The sequence below is a fragment of the Emydura macquarii genome, unplaced genomic scaffold (assembly GCF_026122565.2).
Source record: "Emydura macquarii macquarii isolate MOO-44397 ecotype Brisbane River unplaced genomic scaffold, CSIRO-AGI_Emac_v2 contig_3108, whole genome shotgun sequence".
Taxonomy (NCBI): Eukaryota; Metazoa; Chordata; order Testudines; family Chelidae; genus Emydura; species Emydura macquarii.
In genome coordinates, this window is record NW_027133245.1 from 4,560,583 (window position 1) to 4,581,307 (window position 20,725).

The 20,725-nt window shown below is 41.8% G+C and overlaps 1 protein-coding gene across 2 annotated transcripts in view; it reads left to right on the forward strand.

The window, feature by feature from the left end:
- Positions 1-1,060: 1,060 nt before the first annotated feature.
- Positions 1,061-20,725, forward strand: part of PDGFRL (platelet derived growth factor receptor like) — a 35,093-nt gene continuing 15,428 nt past the window's right edge. Inside the window, exons 1-2 of one of the 2 annotated variants that reach the window (XM_067530582.1) lie at positions 1,061-1,457; positions 10,678-10,972. In XM_067530582.1, coding sequence (XP_067386683.1) covers positions 1,403-1,457; positions 10,678-10,972 — 350 coding nt within the window. In that variant the 5' untranslated portion in view covers positions 1,061-1,402. The remainder of the gene's footprint in view (positions 1,458-10,677; positions 10,973-20,725) is intronic. The other variant, XM_067530580.1, reaches the window with a different exon arrangement.

Sequence of the window (20,725 nt, forward strand, 5' to 3'; positions counted from 1 at the left end):
GTAAGTTCCAACCAGTTACTTCAGTGCAAAACAACTGAAAGCTGTAGGCAGGTGTCACTAATGACACAGTTTGACGATAAAGGGGTTCTACAGGTGTCAACAAGGGCCAAATTTGGCCTGCAGAACCTTTCTTACTAGCGATGATTTGCAAGAAGCAAAGAACCCAGTATAACTTTCAGATTTCACATCATATTTATAGAACTGTTAGAAACAAAATGATTTTTTTTACTTATGATCACAGCACCATATTATGCCATTTTATAGTTACTTTTCAGAAAAGAACTAGGCTTAAAGAAAACAGATTTCGGCTCACTGACTCCTTCAGCACATTACAGCCTAAACTGATGTGCTTGCCACTGGCTCCTTTAAAGCCTTCTTTACACATATCAGGTAACAGGTTCCTTCTGTTTTTCACCTCTATCATTTTGAGTAGTATGTTACTACTCAATCCAGATAGACATAACAAAGGGATAAAATCTGCCCTCACAGATGGTTATGTGGCTACTGGAAGATGTGCCAGGACACCATTAGTAAGGCATTCAACAACTTTTTAATGAACAAACTTTGCACTAAGCTTTCCATCCTAATGAAGAGTTCATGGGGAAGATTTCACACCACTAGCTCTGTTCTATCATTGAGAATTTAGTTCTACACTTTCACGCCTTAGGCTGTGTCAGCTTTCCCAGCGATGTTCCACAAAAATGTGTGTGCCCTCGCAAGTAGGGCGGACACCAGGCCACACAATGGAAAGGCCGCCAGTTTGTTCAACCGTGCACATTCGGGGGGCAGATGGAATCCTGCTGGTGGGTGGACCACATATTTTCTGAATCCTGGGGCATTTAATGCCTGCCTGGCGTGGATAGATGGTGGTTTCCAATGACGTCAGCTGGAGACACAGGAGCATATTCAAATCGAGGCCTTGCCATTTCGTTCTTCCTCTCCTGGACTAGCCCCGCGCCCGCAGGGTCACACGGCACGTGCAGGGGGCAGCCAGGGTCTGAGACGGGGCAGGGGAGCGATGCCAGGCAGCGGCGCTGGCTGGGCTCTCCGGGGACACCCCAACCCCGCCCGTGCCGGGCTCCACGTGCACGTCGCGCGGCTCAGCAGGTGCCGCCCTCCGGCTGCCCAGGCGCGGGGCCGGCGGAGCGCGCCCCTAGTAGCCAATCCCCGCGCGCTCCTGCTGCGGGGGCCCGCTCGGCTCGGGGACGGCGGCGGGCTCCGCCTCCGGCTGCTCCCCCGCCCCCTCTCCCGCGTGCACTGGGGGCTGTGCGGGGAGGACTTTCCAGGGCGCGCCCCCCCCACTGCTGACATTACTCTTCCTCCCACTGGTGCGCCGAGCGGGCTGGGCTGGTGGGGCCTCGCCGCCGTCCCGGCTCCGGGTGTCGCCCGCGGCTGCTCCGACATGAGGCTGTGGGTCCTGCTCAGCCTCCTGCTGCTGCACGAAACGCTGCAATGTGGTGAGTCCGGGGGCTGCGGGCACCGGCTCCTCGCCCAGCCCCGCCCCGCCATTGCCCCGGCCCTGCGAGCCCCTCCCCCCTTTCTCTCGGCAGTCCCAGCCCCGTTGCCCTCGGGGGCTCATCTTGGCTCGTCCCTTATTGCTACCCCCTGTCCTCGCCCGCCTGCTGGTGCCCTTCCCTTGGCTGAGCAGGCACAGCGGCGCTTTGCCAGGGGAGCCTTGTGCACGGTGCTGTACACACATGTCCCGCCCCACCTGCTAATATGCCCCTTCAGCCCTCCTCTCACTTCTCTCCTCCTTTGTTGCCCCTGCTGCTGCCTCATTTCATTATTGTGCCCCGCTGCCGTCCTCTCCTCTCACTCTGCACAGGCCAGCAGGAATCCCTCACCCTGCCTAGGGAGCGTTTGTCTCCCTCATTTTCCATACATCAGCTGCACCTTTCCACCCTTCTCCCTCCAAGCACATCATCACATAATGGTGTGACATCTATGTACAGGGTTCTGCCTGGAAACAGAACTGGGTTTGCAATCTGCCTGGATTCCTGCAGCTAGCATGCTATTTCGAGCCAGAACCAGGGCTTTGCAATTCATGTAAACGTGTCCACTTTTAGGTGGGAGGTGGGGTTACTTGGTATTCCCACCCACCTCCAGTAAGGAGTTGATTTTCTTTTCAAGCCAGCCCAGAAAGGACTTGCAGTGGGAGGAAGAATCCTGGAGCTGTTGCCCATGGAAATGAAGTTGTCAAGTTTAAAGAGTGCAATTCATTGTGTCCCATCCAGCACAGCTACCAGGACCCCAGCTTCTCCTCTTCCCTAAATGAAAAACAGATTATGCTATTATACAATCTCTCACTACTGCCAACAACCTGGCTTTGGTTTTCTTGCATTCATGGGTACTGACCAGAAATATGGCTTCTTTCTGCACAGATTTTTTTTGGGAAATAAAAAGTATTTGCAAAAATGCCAAACTTTTTTTTTTTTTTTTGAAGCACAATACATAAATCATTATTTAAGATGAGAACAGGAATCATTTTGCTCTCCTGAGGGAGAAAAAAATAGTGCTGTACATCAGAAAGCAGAAATGGATTTAGTGCTTCTATAGTGAGTGAAAACCTTAAAAAGCACTGGTGAAAGATGCAAATCTTAAAAGTTGCTAGCAAAATTTGTTTACACTTGGCTAAAGGGATTCAGAAAAGTAATTTATGTTTTGTATAAGTGCATACTAGGATACTGCCCCAATCCTCAAAGTAATTAAAATACTTTTTCAATGTTGTTTTGCTGTCTTCCATATCGGTATTCAGAAGCAACAGCACTCTAGGTAAAGCACACAATTACGTTTTTCAGATGGTATGTTTAAGAAATTACTGTTTTAATATGGTACAGCAACAATAATTGCAATGGGATCGTCTTAACTCAGGGGTGTCAAACATACGGCCCACAGGCCGCACCTGGCCCGCGAACCTTTTTGTTGCCGCGCCACCGAAAAGGGGGAGATGGCCCGAATTTTTTGGCAGAGGGTATTGCCTGGCCCCTGTGAAGTGCAGTTTATGTGAATTTGGCCCGTCACCATCAGTGAGTTTGACACCCCTGGTCTAACTTGTGGCTAACTGGCTCATTTGTTTGTCCACAGAGATTAATTGTAATTAATTAACTTGTATCTTCATGTAGCTTTTATGTACAGTACTTGTGCAATAGAAATGAACTTTATTTTAATCAAATTTCCTTTCAGGTTGTGGTGTTTGGTTTGTTCGTTAGGCTTAAGTCAGCAGCTGGAATAGGGAAATTCATAACCAGCCCTTCAGGGTAAATGGCCACATTGATCCTGTCCTTGACTAAGCTAGGGGACACTGATTCATTTACATTCCACTTAAGGGGAACACAATCAGAACTCCTCTAGGGCAGTGTTTCTCAACCTTTTAAGTAGCAAGTACCCCCTAACTTCTGAAAATTTTAATAAGTACCCCAACACTCAATTTTCCATGGGGTTTTATATTTACAGACTAATGTGTGCCATATGTTAGAAGAAGGGCTGAGTATATAAGGCTGTGATATGACAGATGTCAGATCTAGTGTGGATAGGGTTACCATCTTTACACCAGGGGTGCGCAACTCAAGTATGTATCTGGGGTAGAGATGATGTTGGCCAAAGCTAGGAGGCTTTGAGTGGCATGCCAATGCTGGGGAATATGAATTTTTTGCCATAGATTTGAGAGGAGAAGGGGGTGAGAGAGAGAGACAGGAAAGGAGGGTCAGAGAGAGACAGGAAAAGAGGGCAAGAGGGAAGATTGTGGTTGCTCTTTTTCTAAAAGGGGTATGTCTGCAGGAGTACTGTGGTGGCAGTGGGTGAAGGGAGTGTTTGGACCTGTAGTTCAGAGATAAAAAGACACAAGGACATAGTCAGACACATGCCGCGACCTGCTGAGAGACACGCACGTGCAGGCAGAAATGGAGGTACACACACACACAAACACACAGATAGGCATACAATAATTCAGAATATAAGATTTATTTATTTTTATTGAATTTTACAACCGTTTTTGAAACAAAATAACACATGAATCATAAAAATTATAGAACAGTAAAAACAATATAACTCAAACATTTATAGTAATACAACTCTAAACATAGGTATCTTTGTGACTGGAACTGATACTCCCCCCTCTAGAATTGTTCTACAAATCAGGGACTGGACTGGGCTTTTTGCTAGTTTTAACAAAATAACATAAAAATGAGCTCTTGTAAGAGCTGGATTTAATGAGAAACTTGGGCCTGTTTGGGTGACATGAGCAATCCAAATCTTGTATGCTTTCTGGGATTCTTCTTGCAGTGAGTTGTGGGTTGTCTATGTGACACTGACAGATCAGGCATGCTAGAGTGTATTCAGGTCAAGTCACTTGTATATTAGGATAGCTCTAAATGTATGTTCAGATGTTTAAACTTCATGAACACTAGGGGAATGTTACCTGTGGTGTTTTCATTTATCTGTTCCTGTTATAATGTAATGGCAAACATGTACAACGTAAATACTCCTGTATCTAAATAACTCATCAGACATCAAAGAAGCCTTATGGAATGCTAATGAAGGACTTTACCAGAAAAGGTGCTAATTCCAAAGCAAATGGTCATTGTGGTGATCACTGTCCCGATTGCTACTGGTCATAAGCTAACCAGTTTGGTGTTGGCAGATTGGCTGTTGTCATGGAGGTTTGCGATGATATTCAGAGGGGGCTGCCGTGCTGGGACATAAGGGTTGGCAATGTACAGGAAGTTGTTAGTCTTTGCACAGTTGAGGTGTTAGGGCTCCCTTACCCTTTTCTCTCTTGGTTCCCAGACACAGTTCATCGGAAAGCAACAGCGCAGAGTCCAATCTGCAGGCAATCTACGATGGGTTTATTGGGGTTACAAGAGGCAACCATAAAACCAGAGCACTAGTTGTGTTTATCGCTATATGTCAATAGAGATCTATTCCCCCTCACCATAGCTCTATATGCCTATAGAACTTCCTCTTCCCCTGACCATAGTCCGCTGATGAAACTCAGTCTTCCCCTTCCTTCTTGGTAGGCTTAATTGTATCTGTGGGTCCCCCCCCCCCTCCCCAGTACCAACCCTTCCAATATATGGTTATGCTTTGTTTTGGGGTGGGAGCCTGAGTCTGGGGGCTTCAGCATAACCTTTATTGTATCTCATGGGAGGGTAACGACTTGCTGTGCCATCAGTTCATTAATTTTTTGTTGCAGTCACATTCTGGCTCATCAAAAGCGTAGTTGTCCAATTTTCTTCCAGGTTCTATGTACCCAATTCTGTGTTTCCCATCGCTTACAAATCCCTTCTCCTGCGACAATCACACGTGTCCCCTTGCCCACCAATCAAATTGTTGCTTCAACCCTTCTGTGTGTGTGCTGCAGTTGGGGTGTACACAGTGTACCACCCATGTAATAGACTGAAAGGACACAAGAAAAAGTTCTGGTTGAATCTGCTCCCATAGTGACTCCCACACATTCGCTCATTGGGAAATATTCTCAGCACCAGGCTGAGGCCAATTCAAATTTGGATTTTTCCAGTTTGGCATTCATTTAACCTGTAGGGTTACATTCTGCCAAACAGTTAAATCATCCTACACCCAACATCCCAAGAGGGACTTTATGCCCAATGTAATATGTACATAACAACTGCACCTTTGGGGGTTGTCCTCCATGGAAGTACCATTATGATTACACAGGGTGACATCACATCCTATTAGTGGGCCCCCATAATCCAAAGATGGTTCATAGACTCCAGGAGACCAGAAGGTTATATTTTTGGACCCTGTGTGACAAACCATATGGCTGGATAACTGGATTTCCCACTGACATTAACCATGGCAGAGCCCAGGGAATACCATGCAATATTCCCTGACAAATTGGATATCCTTTACCGGCATGGGGGACCTCCCCCCCCACATCTAATCCATACACCCAATACTGATACTGCCAAATTCCAATGGGAGGATTGATAGTACAATTTATGGATAGAGTTGTGTATTTTGTGTCTTGCCTTAGTGTCTAGGTTGCCATAGCAGCAGAGCTTAGCTTGTTGACATAGCAATACAATTAGACTATTAGGGGATAGCTCAGCCAGTCCTGGCTGGTTTTAGTGTAGTTCAATAAAGACTTTTCCTGGATTTGCATCTCTCTGTGTTCCATGCTGATTTCTCTCTGAATACAAGTACTTTCCAAGGATTTAACAGAACAAAAGTGGCGACGAAGGATGGCATCGACATGTGCTGCACCAGATGGTTCAAACTGAAAGTAAAAAGTCTAACGGAAGTGAAGCAGACAGAGTGGGAACGGGGAAGAAAAAAAAAGAGTGGGGCAGCAACTGTGTGTGGCTACACTTACAGGGCCCCTGGGACCTTTTGATGAGGCGCTAGAGGAATGAAACTCATATACTGAGTGTTTTCAGCTTTTTCTTATTGCAAAAGAAATTACAGATGCAAAGTAGGTGCCCATTTTCTTAAGTGTTGTAGGAGCTAAAACCTATACTTTATTGCGCAGTTTAGTGCACCCTGATAAGCCAGAGACAAAACCTTATAGTGACACTGTGAAAATCCTGGAGGCACATTTTTCTCCAAAACCGCTTGTAACTGTAGTGAGATTTAGGTTCCAGAAAAGGAATCAAGAACAAGGTGAAACAACTGTGCAATTTATAGCAGCTCTGAAGAAGCTTGATGTGCACTGTGAATTTAATGATGTGTTAAATGACACTCTACGTGATAGGTTAGTGTGTGGTCTGCACAATGAAGCAATACAGAAGCGCCTATTGACAGAGGCTGAGCTCACCTGGCAGAAGGCCATTGAAATTGCAATCTCTATGGAGCTGGCCACAAAGGAAGCCCAACAGTGCATCGACCAGAGTGCATAAGGTTTCCCAAGACCCTACCCACAAGACAGTGGGGAGCCAGGAATGTTACCACTGTGGAAAGCCGGGTCACCATGCATCAAAATGCTGGTGTAAAGACCTAGTGTGTCAACAGTGTGGCAAAAAGGGACACTTTGAGCGTGATTGCAAGCAAAAGAAAGAGTCAAACAGAACAGGAAAACCGGAGAAAAAGAAGCCTGCTGTCTGATGGACCAAAAAGGAAAATCTGCATGTGGTAGAGCAGACTTAGGACGATCAAAGTGACATTCAGTTCGAAGAAGTGCTGCTCCATGTCTTGTCCATGGCAGTTGGCTCACATGAATACTGGGTAACCCCGCTGTTGGAAGGTAAACCTGTATGCGTGGAACTGGACACCAGCGCAGCAGTTTTGCTGGTCTCTGACACTGTGTGTAAGGAGAAGCTAAAGCATCTCCCGCTTAAGCCGACAAACTGTTCTGAAGATGTACACTGGAGAAGCTGTACCCATGTTGGGCACTACTGATGTTAAGGTGGAGCTCAATGGACAGACTGCTAAACTGCCACTGTTTGTGGTGGAAGGCAATTATCCAGCCTTAATGGGAAAGTCATGACTTAGAAAGATTCAGCTGAACCGGGCAGAAGTGCACAGGATGGCTAAAGAAGAAACAGGTCTGACAGCTGTATTAAAGAAAAATGCTGCTGTTTTTGGAGAGGACCTGGGAAGTATGAAGGGAATCACTGGGAAATTGAACATTAAGCCTGACAGCCAGCCAAAATGTCTGAAAACCAGAACTGTGCCATATGCCATCAGGCCAAAAGTTGAAGTGGACCTGGAGCACCTGGTCAAAAAAACGGAGTCCTAGTACCACTTACTCACAGCCAATGGGCAACCCCAATCATTCCAGTATTGAAGGAAGATGGCTCCATTCGGATTTGTGGGGATTTTAAGGTCACTGTTAACCCGGTGTTGTGTGCAGAGCAATACCCTTTTTCCCCGCACCTATGACCTCTTCACTGGCTTGGCTGGTGGCCAAAAGTTCAGCAAGATTGATACGAGGCAGGCATATTTACAGATGCACGTTGATGAAAAGTCCAAGAGCTGTTGACAGTTGTGACACACAAAGGGCTGTACCGATATTGTTGCTTGCCCTTTGGAATAACGTCTGCTCCAACTTTGTTCCAGAGGGCTGTGGACCAGATCTTGAGTGGCTTGTCAAGAGTCCAGTGCTATCTTGACAACATCCTGTCACTGGCAGGAATGAGGAGGATCACCTTAAGAACTTGGAGATTGCCCTATAAAGACTGGAAGAGTATGGCCTATGAGTCCGCAAAGACATATGTGAACTCTTCCAGCCCTCTGTTGAATATTTGGGACATATCATAGATGCTAAAGGCCTTCGTAAGGCTCCTGCAAAAGTCAAGGCTATTGTGGAAGCTCCACCTCCTCAAAATGTAAGCCAGCTTCGCTCTTTTTTAGGGCTATTGAACTATTATGGAAAGTTTATTTCACAGTTAGCAACACTTCTAAAGTGATCTGTAAACTTCCTGATATTTGTTGTGGCCCTCTTCTTTTAACACAGGAGTTCTCAAACTTGTTTTTCCTGGGACCCCCTTTGAAAATATTTCAGGCTGTGATGACATCCTTCCCCCCCAAATGACAACACCCCCATTCCATGCCACCCTTACTTCTGTACTGCTGCTGGGGGAAGTGCTGCCTTTAGGGCATCCAGCCAGCAGCTGCTGCTCTCCAGCCACCCACCTCTGAAGGGCTCTGGCTGTCAGCCATGCACTGGGCTGACAGCCACAGCTACGGCATGTGTGGGGGCTGACAGCTCGCAAGCCCCACATAATAACCTCGTCCCAACCCCCAGTTTGAGAACCACTGTTTTAACACCTATTGTTTGAAAAATTATACAGAGGTGCAGGAGTGGACGGACACCTATGATATCATATTTTAAGATATATGGCTTACTTAGTCACGTGGTGAATTGACAATGCATGATTGAACTGAGAGTTTTGACTGAAATTATCATCTGAGAGAGAGGTGCTTGTTTGTTCCCATGTTACACAGAGTTCTTTGAGTGCTTGCTCATGTCCATTCCCAATTAGGTGTGTGTGTGTGCCATATGCACCAGCCCAACAGATTCTACTTGAGAGTAGAAAGCCGTCCATCAGAACATCTTACGTGGCTAAGTGGAGATGCTTTACCTGCTGGTCAACTGATCATGGTTCCTCCCCGATGGATACCCTGGTCCAAATGATCTTGGACAACCTGCTCCATTTGAAGCAGGCAGGATTGGCTTTCTCATCCATTAAGGAGCACCATATCAGCCTTTCACCCTCCTGTTGATGGTAAAACAATCTTCTTGCATGTGATGATGGACAGATTCCTCAAGGGCCTAGAAAGGCTCTTCCCGCTTATACAGGACCCCACTCCCCAATGGGATCTGAATCTGATCCTCTCCAGGCTCACTGGGCCTCCATTTGAGTCCCTGGCTCCATATTCCGTGATGCATCTGTTCTGGAAGGTCACATTACTGGTGGCCATTACATCAGCGAGGCGAGTCTCGGCAATTAAGCCATTGACCTCGGAACCTCCCTATACTATCCTCTATAAGGACATGGTTCAACTGCGCCCACATCCAGCGTTTTTACTGAAGGTGATTTCTCACTTCCATCTCAACCAACATCTTTCTGCCGTTCTTCTTTCCAAAGCCTCCCAACTCCAGTGAGGAGAGACGGCTGCACACTCTCGACATTAGGAGAGCCTTAGCTTTCTACATCGAGACAACCAAACCCTTCTGTCATTCCATGCAGCTTTTCATTGCAATTGCCAAATGGATGAAAGGACTTCTGGTGTCATGGCAACAAATCTTGCTGAGGATCACAGCCTGTATTCAAGCTTGTTATGAACAGGCGGGGGTCACACTTCCAGCATCCCGGACTACCCCCTCAGCAAGGGCCCAGGTGTCCTTGGCGGTCTATCAGGCGCATGTCCTAATACAGGACATCTGCAGAGCTGCTACTGGTCATCAGTACATACCTTCGTTTCCCACTATGCTGTAACGCAGCAAGCTTGGGACCATGCTGGCTTTGGCAGAGCGGTGCTACAGATGTCACATCCATGAACTCCTGCTTGCCTCCAGGGATACTGCTGATAAATCACCTAATTGGGAATGGACATGAGCAAGTACTCAAAGAAGAAAGAACAATTACTTAATTTGTAACGGTTGTTCTTCAAGATGTGTTGCTCATGTCCATTCCACACCCATCCTCCTTCCCCTCAGTTGGAGTTCTGGCAAGAAGGAACTGAGGGGGGAGGGTCCGGCAGCACATATATGTGGGCGCATATGCGCGCCACTGCAGGGGGCGCTAGAGCCGGCCCTATGGGTACCACTAGGGGAAAAAATTCTGGCACCGGTGCATGTGGCACAGACAAATCTAACTGGGAATAGACATGAGCAACACATATCAAAGAACCATGGTTACAAGACAAATAACTGTTTTTTCTGATTTTTTTTCATTTGTCTATTCCTATTAACTGAAACACAGATTTTCCTAAATATTAAGAGCAGTCTGTATTTTTCTGGAACATGTTACATTGGATGGTTTAATACTTAGAATTCTAAACTCATGTGGAAATATAACACTCCAACCAATTTTTCTACACCTTCCTTATATGTTGGTTGATCAAGATGAGTTTCCAGGGGGGAAAGCTAATTTTACATAAATACTGTTGTTATTACAGACACTTGCAGAGAAGAAACCTTTCAAAGATAATTATACTGTATATAATTTTTTGCTTGTTGAAAATCAACACATTGCTTTTTCTTCACACTTTTACTAGTTACTGGACAACCTGCAAAGAGTAAGCATCCAAAGGAAGCAGGGGAAAACAAAATTAAACCTGCCAACAAAAAAATGAAGCCCAAACTCCTCAAATTAAAGGAGAGAGAATCCAGTGAGTCATCCACAAAAACCCAATCCATAATGATACAAGTGATGGATAAAGGCCGCTTCCAGAAACCTGCTATCACTTTGAGTCTGCCAGCAGGGCAGAGTATAGAACTACGATGTAAAGGGAATAAAATTGGGTGGAGCTATCCTTCAGACCTAGACACCTTTAAAGACTCCAGGCTCAGGTAAGTTTCCTTTAATTTGAAAGAAGTTAAAAACTTTATTTTCCAATTTAAACACATTTTTATGTTAAGTTTTTATGTTCAGAGTATTCCACCTTGTAAGGAATAAATCTTTTTGATAATCATAAGAACCTGGCATGAGGAAAAAGATCTGTAATTACTAGAATATTAAATCAATTTACTGTATTGGGAAATAATTATTTACGTAAACAGGCAGTATTTGTAAGTCTATGTAGAATTCTTCTCCCTTCTGTGATTTTAATTTCCAGTGATCTTACTAACAGAAAAGCAATGCTAGAAGTCACAATTAAGACGCATTAGCAGAGCTGTATGGGGAAACATACTTAGGATCTCATCGCCCTGTGTCTGGCCCCATCACTGCTCATTGCTAGTGCTTGCCAACTTACATAACCATATATTTTCCAATACCTGCTTTAATATAGCCAAATTCTGCAGTCTTTACTCCTTATTTACGCAAAGCTCCGATTGAATTAATGGGAACTTTGAGTGTGTAATGACTGCAGGATTTGGCCTGTAAGGATTTGATTCATGTCAGCAACACATACTTCAACCTATAAATATACAGTGAAAGCTGTCTTACAGGATTGAAAAAAACCCAGCTTAAACTAAGTCATTTTTATAATAAAGACAGAGTGGAATTGTAGTAGAGCAAAAATATCTTCAGTCCATTTGGGTTTGCTTTGGGTGCTTGCTTTAGGCAATAGTACATATGGCTGTTTATTTGTATTTTATTTATTTTAATGTGGAATGTGGTGATTGAAGAATATACAGAGTTGCAGGTGGGTAGCCATTAAGTGTTAGAGAGAGAGATGCTGAGTGACAAGTATGTGTTTTCAAGTTTGAATTAAATCAGAAATACAGTGTGCGATGGAGGAGTGGGGCATAGGTTTGAGAGATCAATGATAAAATTAATGGTAGTAGGTTGGAGGAGACTGCAGGGTTTGTACTTGTCCCAGATTTGGCCATTTGCCTGCATTTTTGAGAAAGTGAGTATGGAGTAGATCTATAAACGGTTAGTGTTCAGAGCTGGGAAAGAAATATCTAGGGTCTTATTTACATGAAGAGTAAGCCCACCAGTAAGATTACAAACTTGAATGGGTAACTTTTATGTGTCAAGTTTGGGATGTGTCCAGGTTAACAATCTGTCATTCCACAGTATGTGGCAGTTGGCTTGTACTGAGAGAGAACTCCTCCCTTGACACCATGGGGCAGATCCTCAGCTGGTATAAATTGACTTCAGTGATGTTAAGACAATGCAAATCACCTAAGGAGGTGACCCATCACTGGAGAATGAGAGAAGGGGTGTGGTGGAATTTCACAACTGTTAACTGAAAAAATATAAAATATTTCTGAAGATAGGTGAAGAAATTAAATTGAACAGAATATGCAATTATGACTAAAGTGAGAAACATTGCTTTGCAAACAGGTTAAATGCTTAATGAAATACTGTACATTTCTCAAAGCCCCAAACTAACCAACCAATCAAGGGACTTATTTAAGTTGAAATTTATTTTCATTTTCTAAATCTTTTCTAGCCTAAAATACTAGTACCTTTCCATACCACTCCTCACTGACACATTCTCTTTCCTCTCCTTTGTTGTTCTTCTGTTCTTCCTTTTTTGAAACCTGATCTTTGCTTCTGAAAAGATGAGAACCAGATGGCTAGAAGCCAGGTTTTTGGGCCTCATCTACCTTTCAGAGGAAGTCAATTATGTTCCTTAGTCTTGTAAACCTTTAACTGGGGAGAGATACAGGGCTCACATCTGTTCCCATTGGAGTAAGTGGGAATTTGGCTTTTGGCTTCAAAGAAAGCAGAATTGGACCCATATTGTAAAATGGAATTATTGTCCATTTGAGTTAGGAATAAAGTTTGTTCTTTTCTGTCTATAAGCTACAGTTTTATGCAGTCTTTTAATGAAATTAATGTAACTAATACAATCTTTCAAACAGTCTGAAAATTATATTTTGTGGCAATAGCTGTTTCCTTGATACAGTAGACAGTAAATAAGTATTTAATCCTGTGCTGGTAAAGCGGTTTTTTCCCCAGGTTCACTTTAATCTTTTTCCTTCAGTCAGGTTCCTATGCATTCTTGAGATCTGAATTTTACCTTTAGTAACATGGTGGGTTTTCCATTTAAACCCATAAATGGCGATTTATTTTACTTCCTTTCATTCAAGATAAGCTTCTGATGGCAATTACCTCTGCCAGAATGTCTTCTACCACTGCTGTTATTTTTTCAGCTAGTGAGATTGAGTTCAAATTTCCATTTAAGTATGTCAAATTATTCATACCATAATTTGAACATTCCCCTTGCTTCACATTTTTTGTTTAGATTATAATGAAGTAAGATGTTGAAAACTTTGCTTTCCAAAAAAAAAATGTTGTGTTTGCCATTCCCCAAAGCTACAATAAAGAGAAGTGCTTCAGGCCCTGAAATCTAATTCTCTTTAGTATGGATGTTGAAAAGTAGGAAGAGGGTTCAGAGAAGACCTACAAGGATGATTAAAGGTCTTATAAGCATGTCTTATAATGAGAGACACAAGGAATTCAATGTACTTAATTTATGTAACTGAAGATTTTAAGAGGTCTTGATCACAGCCCATAATTACTGAACAGGCAATTTTTGGCTAGATTTAAGAGCCTTCTTATACAAAGACATAACAAGATCTATTGGCTGGAAGTTGAAGATGGCAAACTGGAAATAAGGCATGCTTTTAATAGTGAGGATAATCAACTATTGGGTTTGCCTATCAAGGGATGTGGTAAATTCTACATCACTTTGGACACTTTAAATCAAGATTGAATGTCTTTTTTTCAGCTTTCTTTTAAGCTACAACTCCACCTCTGTTGGATGTGATGCAGGAAACACTGGGTGAAATTCTATTAGTTTTATTATGGAGGAAATTAAATTAGATGATCATAATAGTCTCTTTTGGCCTTAAAATCTGTGAATTGGTTCTTTAGTGTTCCATAAGGATAAGATAGTCCTTCAACCTATTAACTTTCTTCATAAAGCAGTTTCAGATGTTCACCAGTATCCAGTTTTCAAAGGATCATGCTGCCTACTACATTGCTTGAATATAAAGAGAGGGTTTTTTACCTGAAAAGGCAATTCAGTAAAAATCCTTGGGGGGTTTTTCTGGCTTTGAGGGAAGGGTCTAAAAAGAGAGACCGTTTCCAACCAGTATTTTTCTAAATGAACTAAAGCCATGTCAAGCCATGCTACAAAAGTTAAATTGCTTCCTCCAAATGAGTTATTACACAAGAGTTCTGATGGCTTCCCGGAAATGTTTGCATCTAATTTTTAATAGAGCTCTGTAGAAATCAGAAAAATTAAAGATGGAAAAGAGATTTACATCATCCAGTTAATTTCCCTGCCAGTACAATATTATTTTCTGCACTATACTTTGTAGTGCTGTGCCATTTGGATTTCATGTCACATTTTTGCCCAACATTAAACCCAGAGGCTAAATTGACAGAACTTCTTGTTTAAGGCAATTGCTTTAAACAGACATGATCTGTTTTACATTGAAAGTGATTATTGCTCACTAGTTTCCAAAAGTGGGAAAGCTGGAGGAAAATGTATAAAGGAAGAAAAAAGTGGACTCAACCTACAGGTTCATTGCCCTTCTGGGCTCTCAGAAACAATAAAGTAAGGTTAATGCAGGTTCAATACAGCTGATTGCCTTCTTTAATTGAAATTCACAAAATATATTGCTTCTATCCATGTAGGCTCTTTCCTTCCATCCCTGCTTGTTTTTTCCAGGAAGGTAGTTAGGGACTGATGAAATATATGCATTTTCTTTATGCTCCCTAATGCATGAGTTAACTGCTTTTACGTCTCCTAGCATGTAGATCAGTGGAGGCTGTATATTCAGAGAACTCCACATACAGATAAATAATAATGTTTTTAGAGTTAGTACTGGATTTTTTACTGTAGGAAATTACAGCAGGTAGCCTCCTTCCATGAAGGCATTATAGCCAGGAAAACCTGCTGTTTTCAAACATTTACTTTCCCACAACAGAACTGTTGATTGTCCTTTAGACAATTACTGTATTTTCTTTTCCTGTTAATGAAGCTATAACATCTTAGTCCAGTAGGTGGCATATGCCAGCTGTAATACTAGTGTCTTTCACCACAGTGAATTAAAGAATAAATCAAGTAATAACAAAGGGTCTGATTTTCAACACAAACATAACTAGGCCTCATTTTTCATGCAAGTGCAAATATTTGCTGACATAGGGTAGATCATTTAGATGTCAAAATATGACTCTATCTGCAGATCAGGTTAGGTTTGTTTCCAGATATAGAAACTTGATTGGGGATGCTGCTGAAACATGGTAGAAAAAAGGAACTAACTTTCATGGTCCTAATGGGAAAAATAAATTCAGAATTTCTGTAGCTGACCAGATTGTTCAGAGAGGCACTGATTGGATACTTTTCAGCTTCCCTCTTCCTGTGAAGCACTGGTTTGCTTAAAGGGTCTGTACTGAATATATATGTATATTTTTAAAAAGACCAACATTAATCTAAATGCATTTAGTGAAGTATTAAGGCTGTTTTTTCACAATCAACTATTTAGATGTAAACAGACTATTCTTTTCTGCTAGAAAAGTTTAATACACACCTAGCAATTCATATTAAAACAGCAGATTGGTTATATTGTAGCTAATGTATGGACATTTAAATACTTCAAGTTTTCTTCATGAGAAAGTACTTCAACTGCAGTATTAAGATCTTTGCTAAGTGTTTAGAAAAGTGTAAACTAAAAATGTTACAGTGGTATGCAGCTTTACTATCTCTTAAGATATCTTCAGCTAAATCTCCCAGTCTTTTTGCTGCTCTGATACCAGGCACAGATGTAAAACAAACTCAGTGTTTTTGTTTGTTTTAAATAAAATGTGAATTGTACTTGTTTTGGGAGAGCAGATGCAGGTATATTGAACGAGTACAATATGTCAGTACAATATGTACAATGTGTACAATGTGTACAATATGTGTATGTGTACAATATGTACAATATGTCAGTACAATATGTCAGAGCTAGTTGTATTAATTAATATAGATCAATCACTACTATTTGTAAAGTGATTTGAGGATGGAAAAAGCTATTTCATAAGTATTACCTTTTAAAAGATTAATTGGACCTTCAAATCCATATACAGTGAAATGTATACTAAGAACTATCTGCAATAAGCAGATTTGCTGTCCTCAGCATTCCCTTATTTTAAAAACAAATTTTCTATTACTTTTTAAGACCAAATACTCCATGTGGGGCAGAAATGGGGGATATTATTCATGAACAGCAAAAATAATATCATTTTGTCCAGGGCACAATTTCTAGATGTATCAGCCTCACTAGAAATAAAGGAATATCTTTGCACAAGGAGTAATCATTATCAATCTGTGATAGTTTTTTCAGAGATGAAACAGAACCAATTATTAATGAAAAAAGAAAAATGTGAGAGGAAGAAAAAGAACTCTAATCACAAGTTACTGACACTAAATGATTTTCAATAGTTTTCTTGATAGACCTCTTATCCTTGTGAGACAATACTTTTCCCTATATTAATAATTTGGGTGCCTTAACTTTTCCAGAATTCCCAGGTGGAAAGGGGGAGTAACAAGTATAAGTTAACAACAAAAAGACTGGGGTCCAGTTCATAAAACACAAGAGAAAACGGATAAACTTTACAAGCAGGACTGCTTCTGGCAATTGACTCTTGTCCAGATACGTCCCAGTGTCCCCATTTTGGAGAGGATGAGACCAAAAATTGCACATCTGTTTGGTGGCCTGTGACTGCTGTCAAGACTATTCCCTGTAAATAAATGACACTCGTGACTTGATGGTATCAAATGGCCCCTTGGTTCAATCACACAGCACAAATAGCCACACAGGCGCACGCACACACACACACTCTTAACAGTTAGATTTTTTTCTACATGGTGGGATGGGGCAGTGAGTCTTATGGATGTGATTTTTTTTTTTTTAAATGCTGACTGTGTTGTGCATTAATTGGTCCATGTAGATCCTGCTGGTGCACAGTGAAGGTTCCCTAGCATGCTTTAACCTAGTACTAGGATACAGCACTAGGTTAAAGCATGCCTGGGAACCTTTAGTGTACCAGCAATGTCTAAATCAGGGATAGTCAATAGCCGCCAGATACTTTTGAACAGATTCTGAAATCTTTATTTACTCATTTTCATTGTTGTTTTTCTCTGGTGTCTGGACCTCGACTCTACTTTGACCAAGAAATTTGGACCTTGACAAAAAATAATTGACTACCCTTGGTCTAAGTGGACCAATTAATGCACAACTAATGTGTTAGTGCCTTTTAGAAATCACACCACTGTAGGGCACATTACTTCACTGTGTAGAGTAGTCCTTAGATCAAATGCAATGACAAAAGATTAAAAAACCCAAACACTTCCATGTCCTGTTTATATATCAATACATAAAATAAATGAACTGTTGGAGGTACAGCATCATAATATGATATCTTGTAGCCATTCCAGGCTAGTGCTTGCATCTGCATCAATGTTTAGTTCAGTAGTTTTGCTGTCAATAAAATTACAATTTATTGATTTAGTCTCCCTGCAGTTCTGTGAGCTGAAGTTACTGTGATAGATGTGTTGTTTAATGGATAGCATCATTTTTTCTCTTTGGCTCAAATGCAGAAATATAATCCAGATGTTGCCAGATGTGGGCTTTTTAAAAATATCCAAGTAATAGTTTTGGCTAGTAATTACCGTTGCTTCTATTATTTAATCTATTCAGAGAGAAAAACCTTAATTCAATGTTCTTAGTACCTTATAACTCTGATAGTGAATAGTTTTTTGTCATAATAATTTGTTTATTACAGCTTGAGTTCAATAAAATGTCACTTAACAAAAACTTGTTATATAATTATAATACCTTTTTTTAAAGGAGGATACCAGAGCAGTCTCAAAGATCACTTCAGCTACCAATGAAATGTAGCCACATTAGAGGTGAATATCAGAAACTGTGTAAAACTACAAAACAGAACTGCACAACATTATAGAGCTGAAATTAAAAATACTATAGCTTCTTGACACTGGAGGGGATTTGTTTGTCCACTCTTGCATCTTAAGACCGCAAAGATGGCGTAGTGGTTAGGGAATGGACTGGGATTTGAGATGTAGGTTGAAGTTCTGGCTGTGTGGCCAAGTCACTTACTGTACCCTGTGTCTCTGTTCTCCAACTGAAAAATGAGGATAATACATCCCTGCTTTAGGGTGTTGTGGGGCACTTATACTCGGCTGATGAGCTCTCTATATGTGCATAGATGGATAGACAGCACTTGAGTTTTACCAAGACAGCAGGGTTAATACCCTTATTTTTGTGAAAAGTGCCATGGGTTCTCCTAACTCTTGACTTTCTGACCACACAGGGCTATTGAGGCTAAAATGCATGAAAGTACCCAGATACGTATCTTAGTAAAGCACTTTAAAAGGATGTCCTTGTTCTAGTCGGCTGGCAAAAACATTCTTTGAAACAGAATTCTATGCAGAAACCAAGGGTCCTGAGGGAATGGCTGTGCTGAAAAACTATAAAAATAAGAGTCTGAAAAATAAAGCTGAAAATGGCTCCTGGAGCCTGATCCTGCAAGGTGCTGTACATCTCAGAGGTGCTGATATCCTCCACTTCCAGTAGCTCCAAAAAGACTTGAGAGCAGTCATCCAGAATTGGGTTTATAGAAACAAGGTCACTGGCAGCAACTGAAATCTTCTTAGGTCTTGAGAATATTATTGTAGTTAGTACCTGATCTGATGCCAAGAGGGTATTTTAACATGTGAGTTCTCGGGGGAGAGCTCTCTTAGAAATCATCTTCAATTTCCATTCTGTGTAAAATAAGGAGTTCCTTGGGAGGAGGGAAGTCATGTGGTTTTGTGCTCCATTAAATTTGCCAGTCACAGATTGTTCCCACCCACAGAAAATACAAAAGTGAGTGTCGGGATAAGAGTCAGACATTTTGGCTCCACTCTGTTCTTACTGGGCATTCAACCCATCCACATGATAGGGGGAAGACTGCAACCTTGATAACCTTTTTAAAAGACTGTGGTGATTTATAAAAAGGATATTATTATAATCTGAAGAAAATTGTCTTAATGATAGTGAATATGGCTTCTTAGTAATGTTATAGATGAATTGCAGGCTTTACTAAAAATCAGTGTTCTCCTTACAGTATAATGTCCCTTCCCTCGTCTCTCCTCCAAAAGTCTTCTGGGGTTGGTGGTGGGTTTTATTTTTTGTCTCCTTCCTCTGAAACATCAGAGATAGCCACAGCTGGAGATGAGACATTGGATGGAGTGAGCCAGTACTCTGAGATGGCACTGAGCATTGTCTCTCTCTCTCTCTCTCTCTCTCTCTGGTGCTTGGCTGGCTGGCTGGTTCTTGCTTACCTGCTCAGGGTCGGGAAAGAACTTCCCCCAGGTAAGATTGGCAGTGACTTGGGGGGATGGGGTAGGGGGCTTTGCCTCTGTCTGCTGCACAGAGTGCAGGTCATTTGCTGTGATTATTTGAATATATCTCATTTAATCAATTCCCTGCCATTGGAAGGGCCTTGATCCAGCTCAAACCCTCCCGTTCTCTGCCTGTGGCACATAATAATTTAATCTTCTGTACTCTGTAATACTTGGGTCTAATTTTGGTTGTTGGGTTTAGTGCTGGGTGGTGTTGGTTGCCTGTAATACACAGAAGATCAGACTAGGTGACCTGCTGGTTCCTTCTGGCCGTGCGCTCTAGGATTCTAAGCCCTTTACAAAGTTGGATAATCATCATTAATTGCTGCTATGTTCTAGATTGAGATTTTCAAAGGCAATTAGAGGAATTAGGCACTCAATTCCCATTGAAAATCAGAGAGAGTTAGGTGCCTATTCCCTTTTGAAAATCCAGCCCTAAATGACTTGCCCAAGGTCACACTGTAGCAGTGGTAGAGCTGGGAACAGAGCTTTCCAGATTTCCCTCACCACTGGGAAATACCGCTGACTTTCTTTCTTGTAATCCAAACCACCAGTGTGGCAGAGCAAGCCAAACAACTATGGTAAGTAAAGCTGACAAACTATTGTTCAACTCTACATTCTGACAGTGCACATGGTTAAATCCTAGCTGGTTTGAAAGAAACCTTACATGCTTTATTGTATGTGGATGTTTTTGATTGGTCTGGAAGAAAAATACAGAAGGTAAATTCAGCCCTTTTCTAAGCCAACACAAGCTCCCACTGGTTTAACTGGGAGTTGCACCTGCTCATGTTTAATTTCCATTCAAACATCAGATCTTTGGTTTGAAAACTGGAATTTATTGCCTGCACTAAATGTGTGGGCATTAATTTTACTTATCTGTTTGCACTGAGAAGAGAGTGATTGTTTCCTGACTTCCACCTAATTTGCATGCACGGATCTGTGTTGCAGGTGCTTAAAACATGCACATGGAAATGTAGAGGCAGTTTTGAAAATGCGATGTACATGTTCACATAAATGTGTACAATAGCATTTATTAATACATATATCCAGGCTGGCACCTTACTCTATAGGCAGAACAAGATCACCTTAATGAAAGTGATTACTTGATTTTAATAAGGTGAATTTATAGAATCAGCATATTGTGCTAGCTTAGTTACATTACTTTAAACTATCCTGAATATTTTGAAAAAAAAAACCCAAAACATTTAGCTCATAGGATATGGAATATAGCAAATCTTTGACTCCTGTT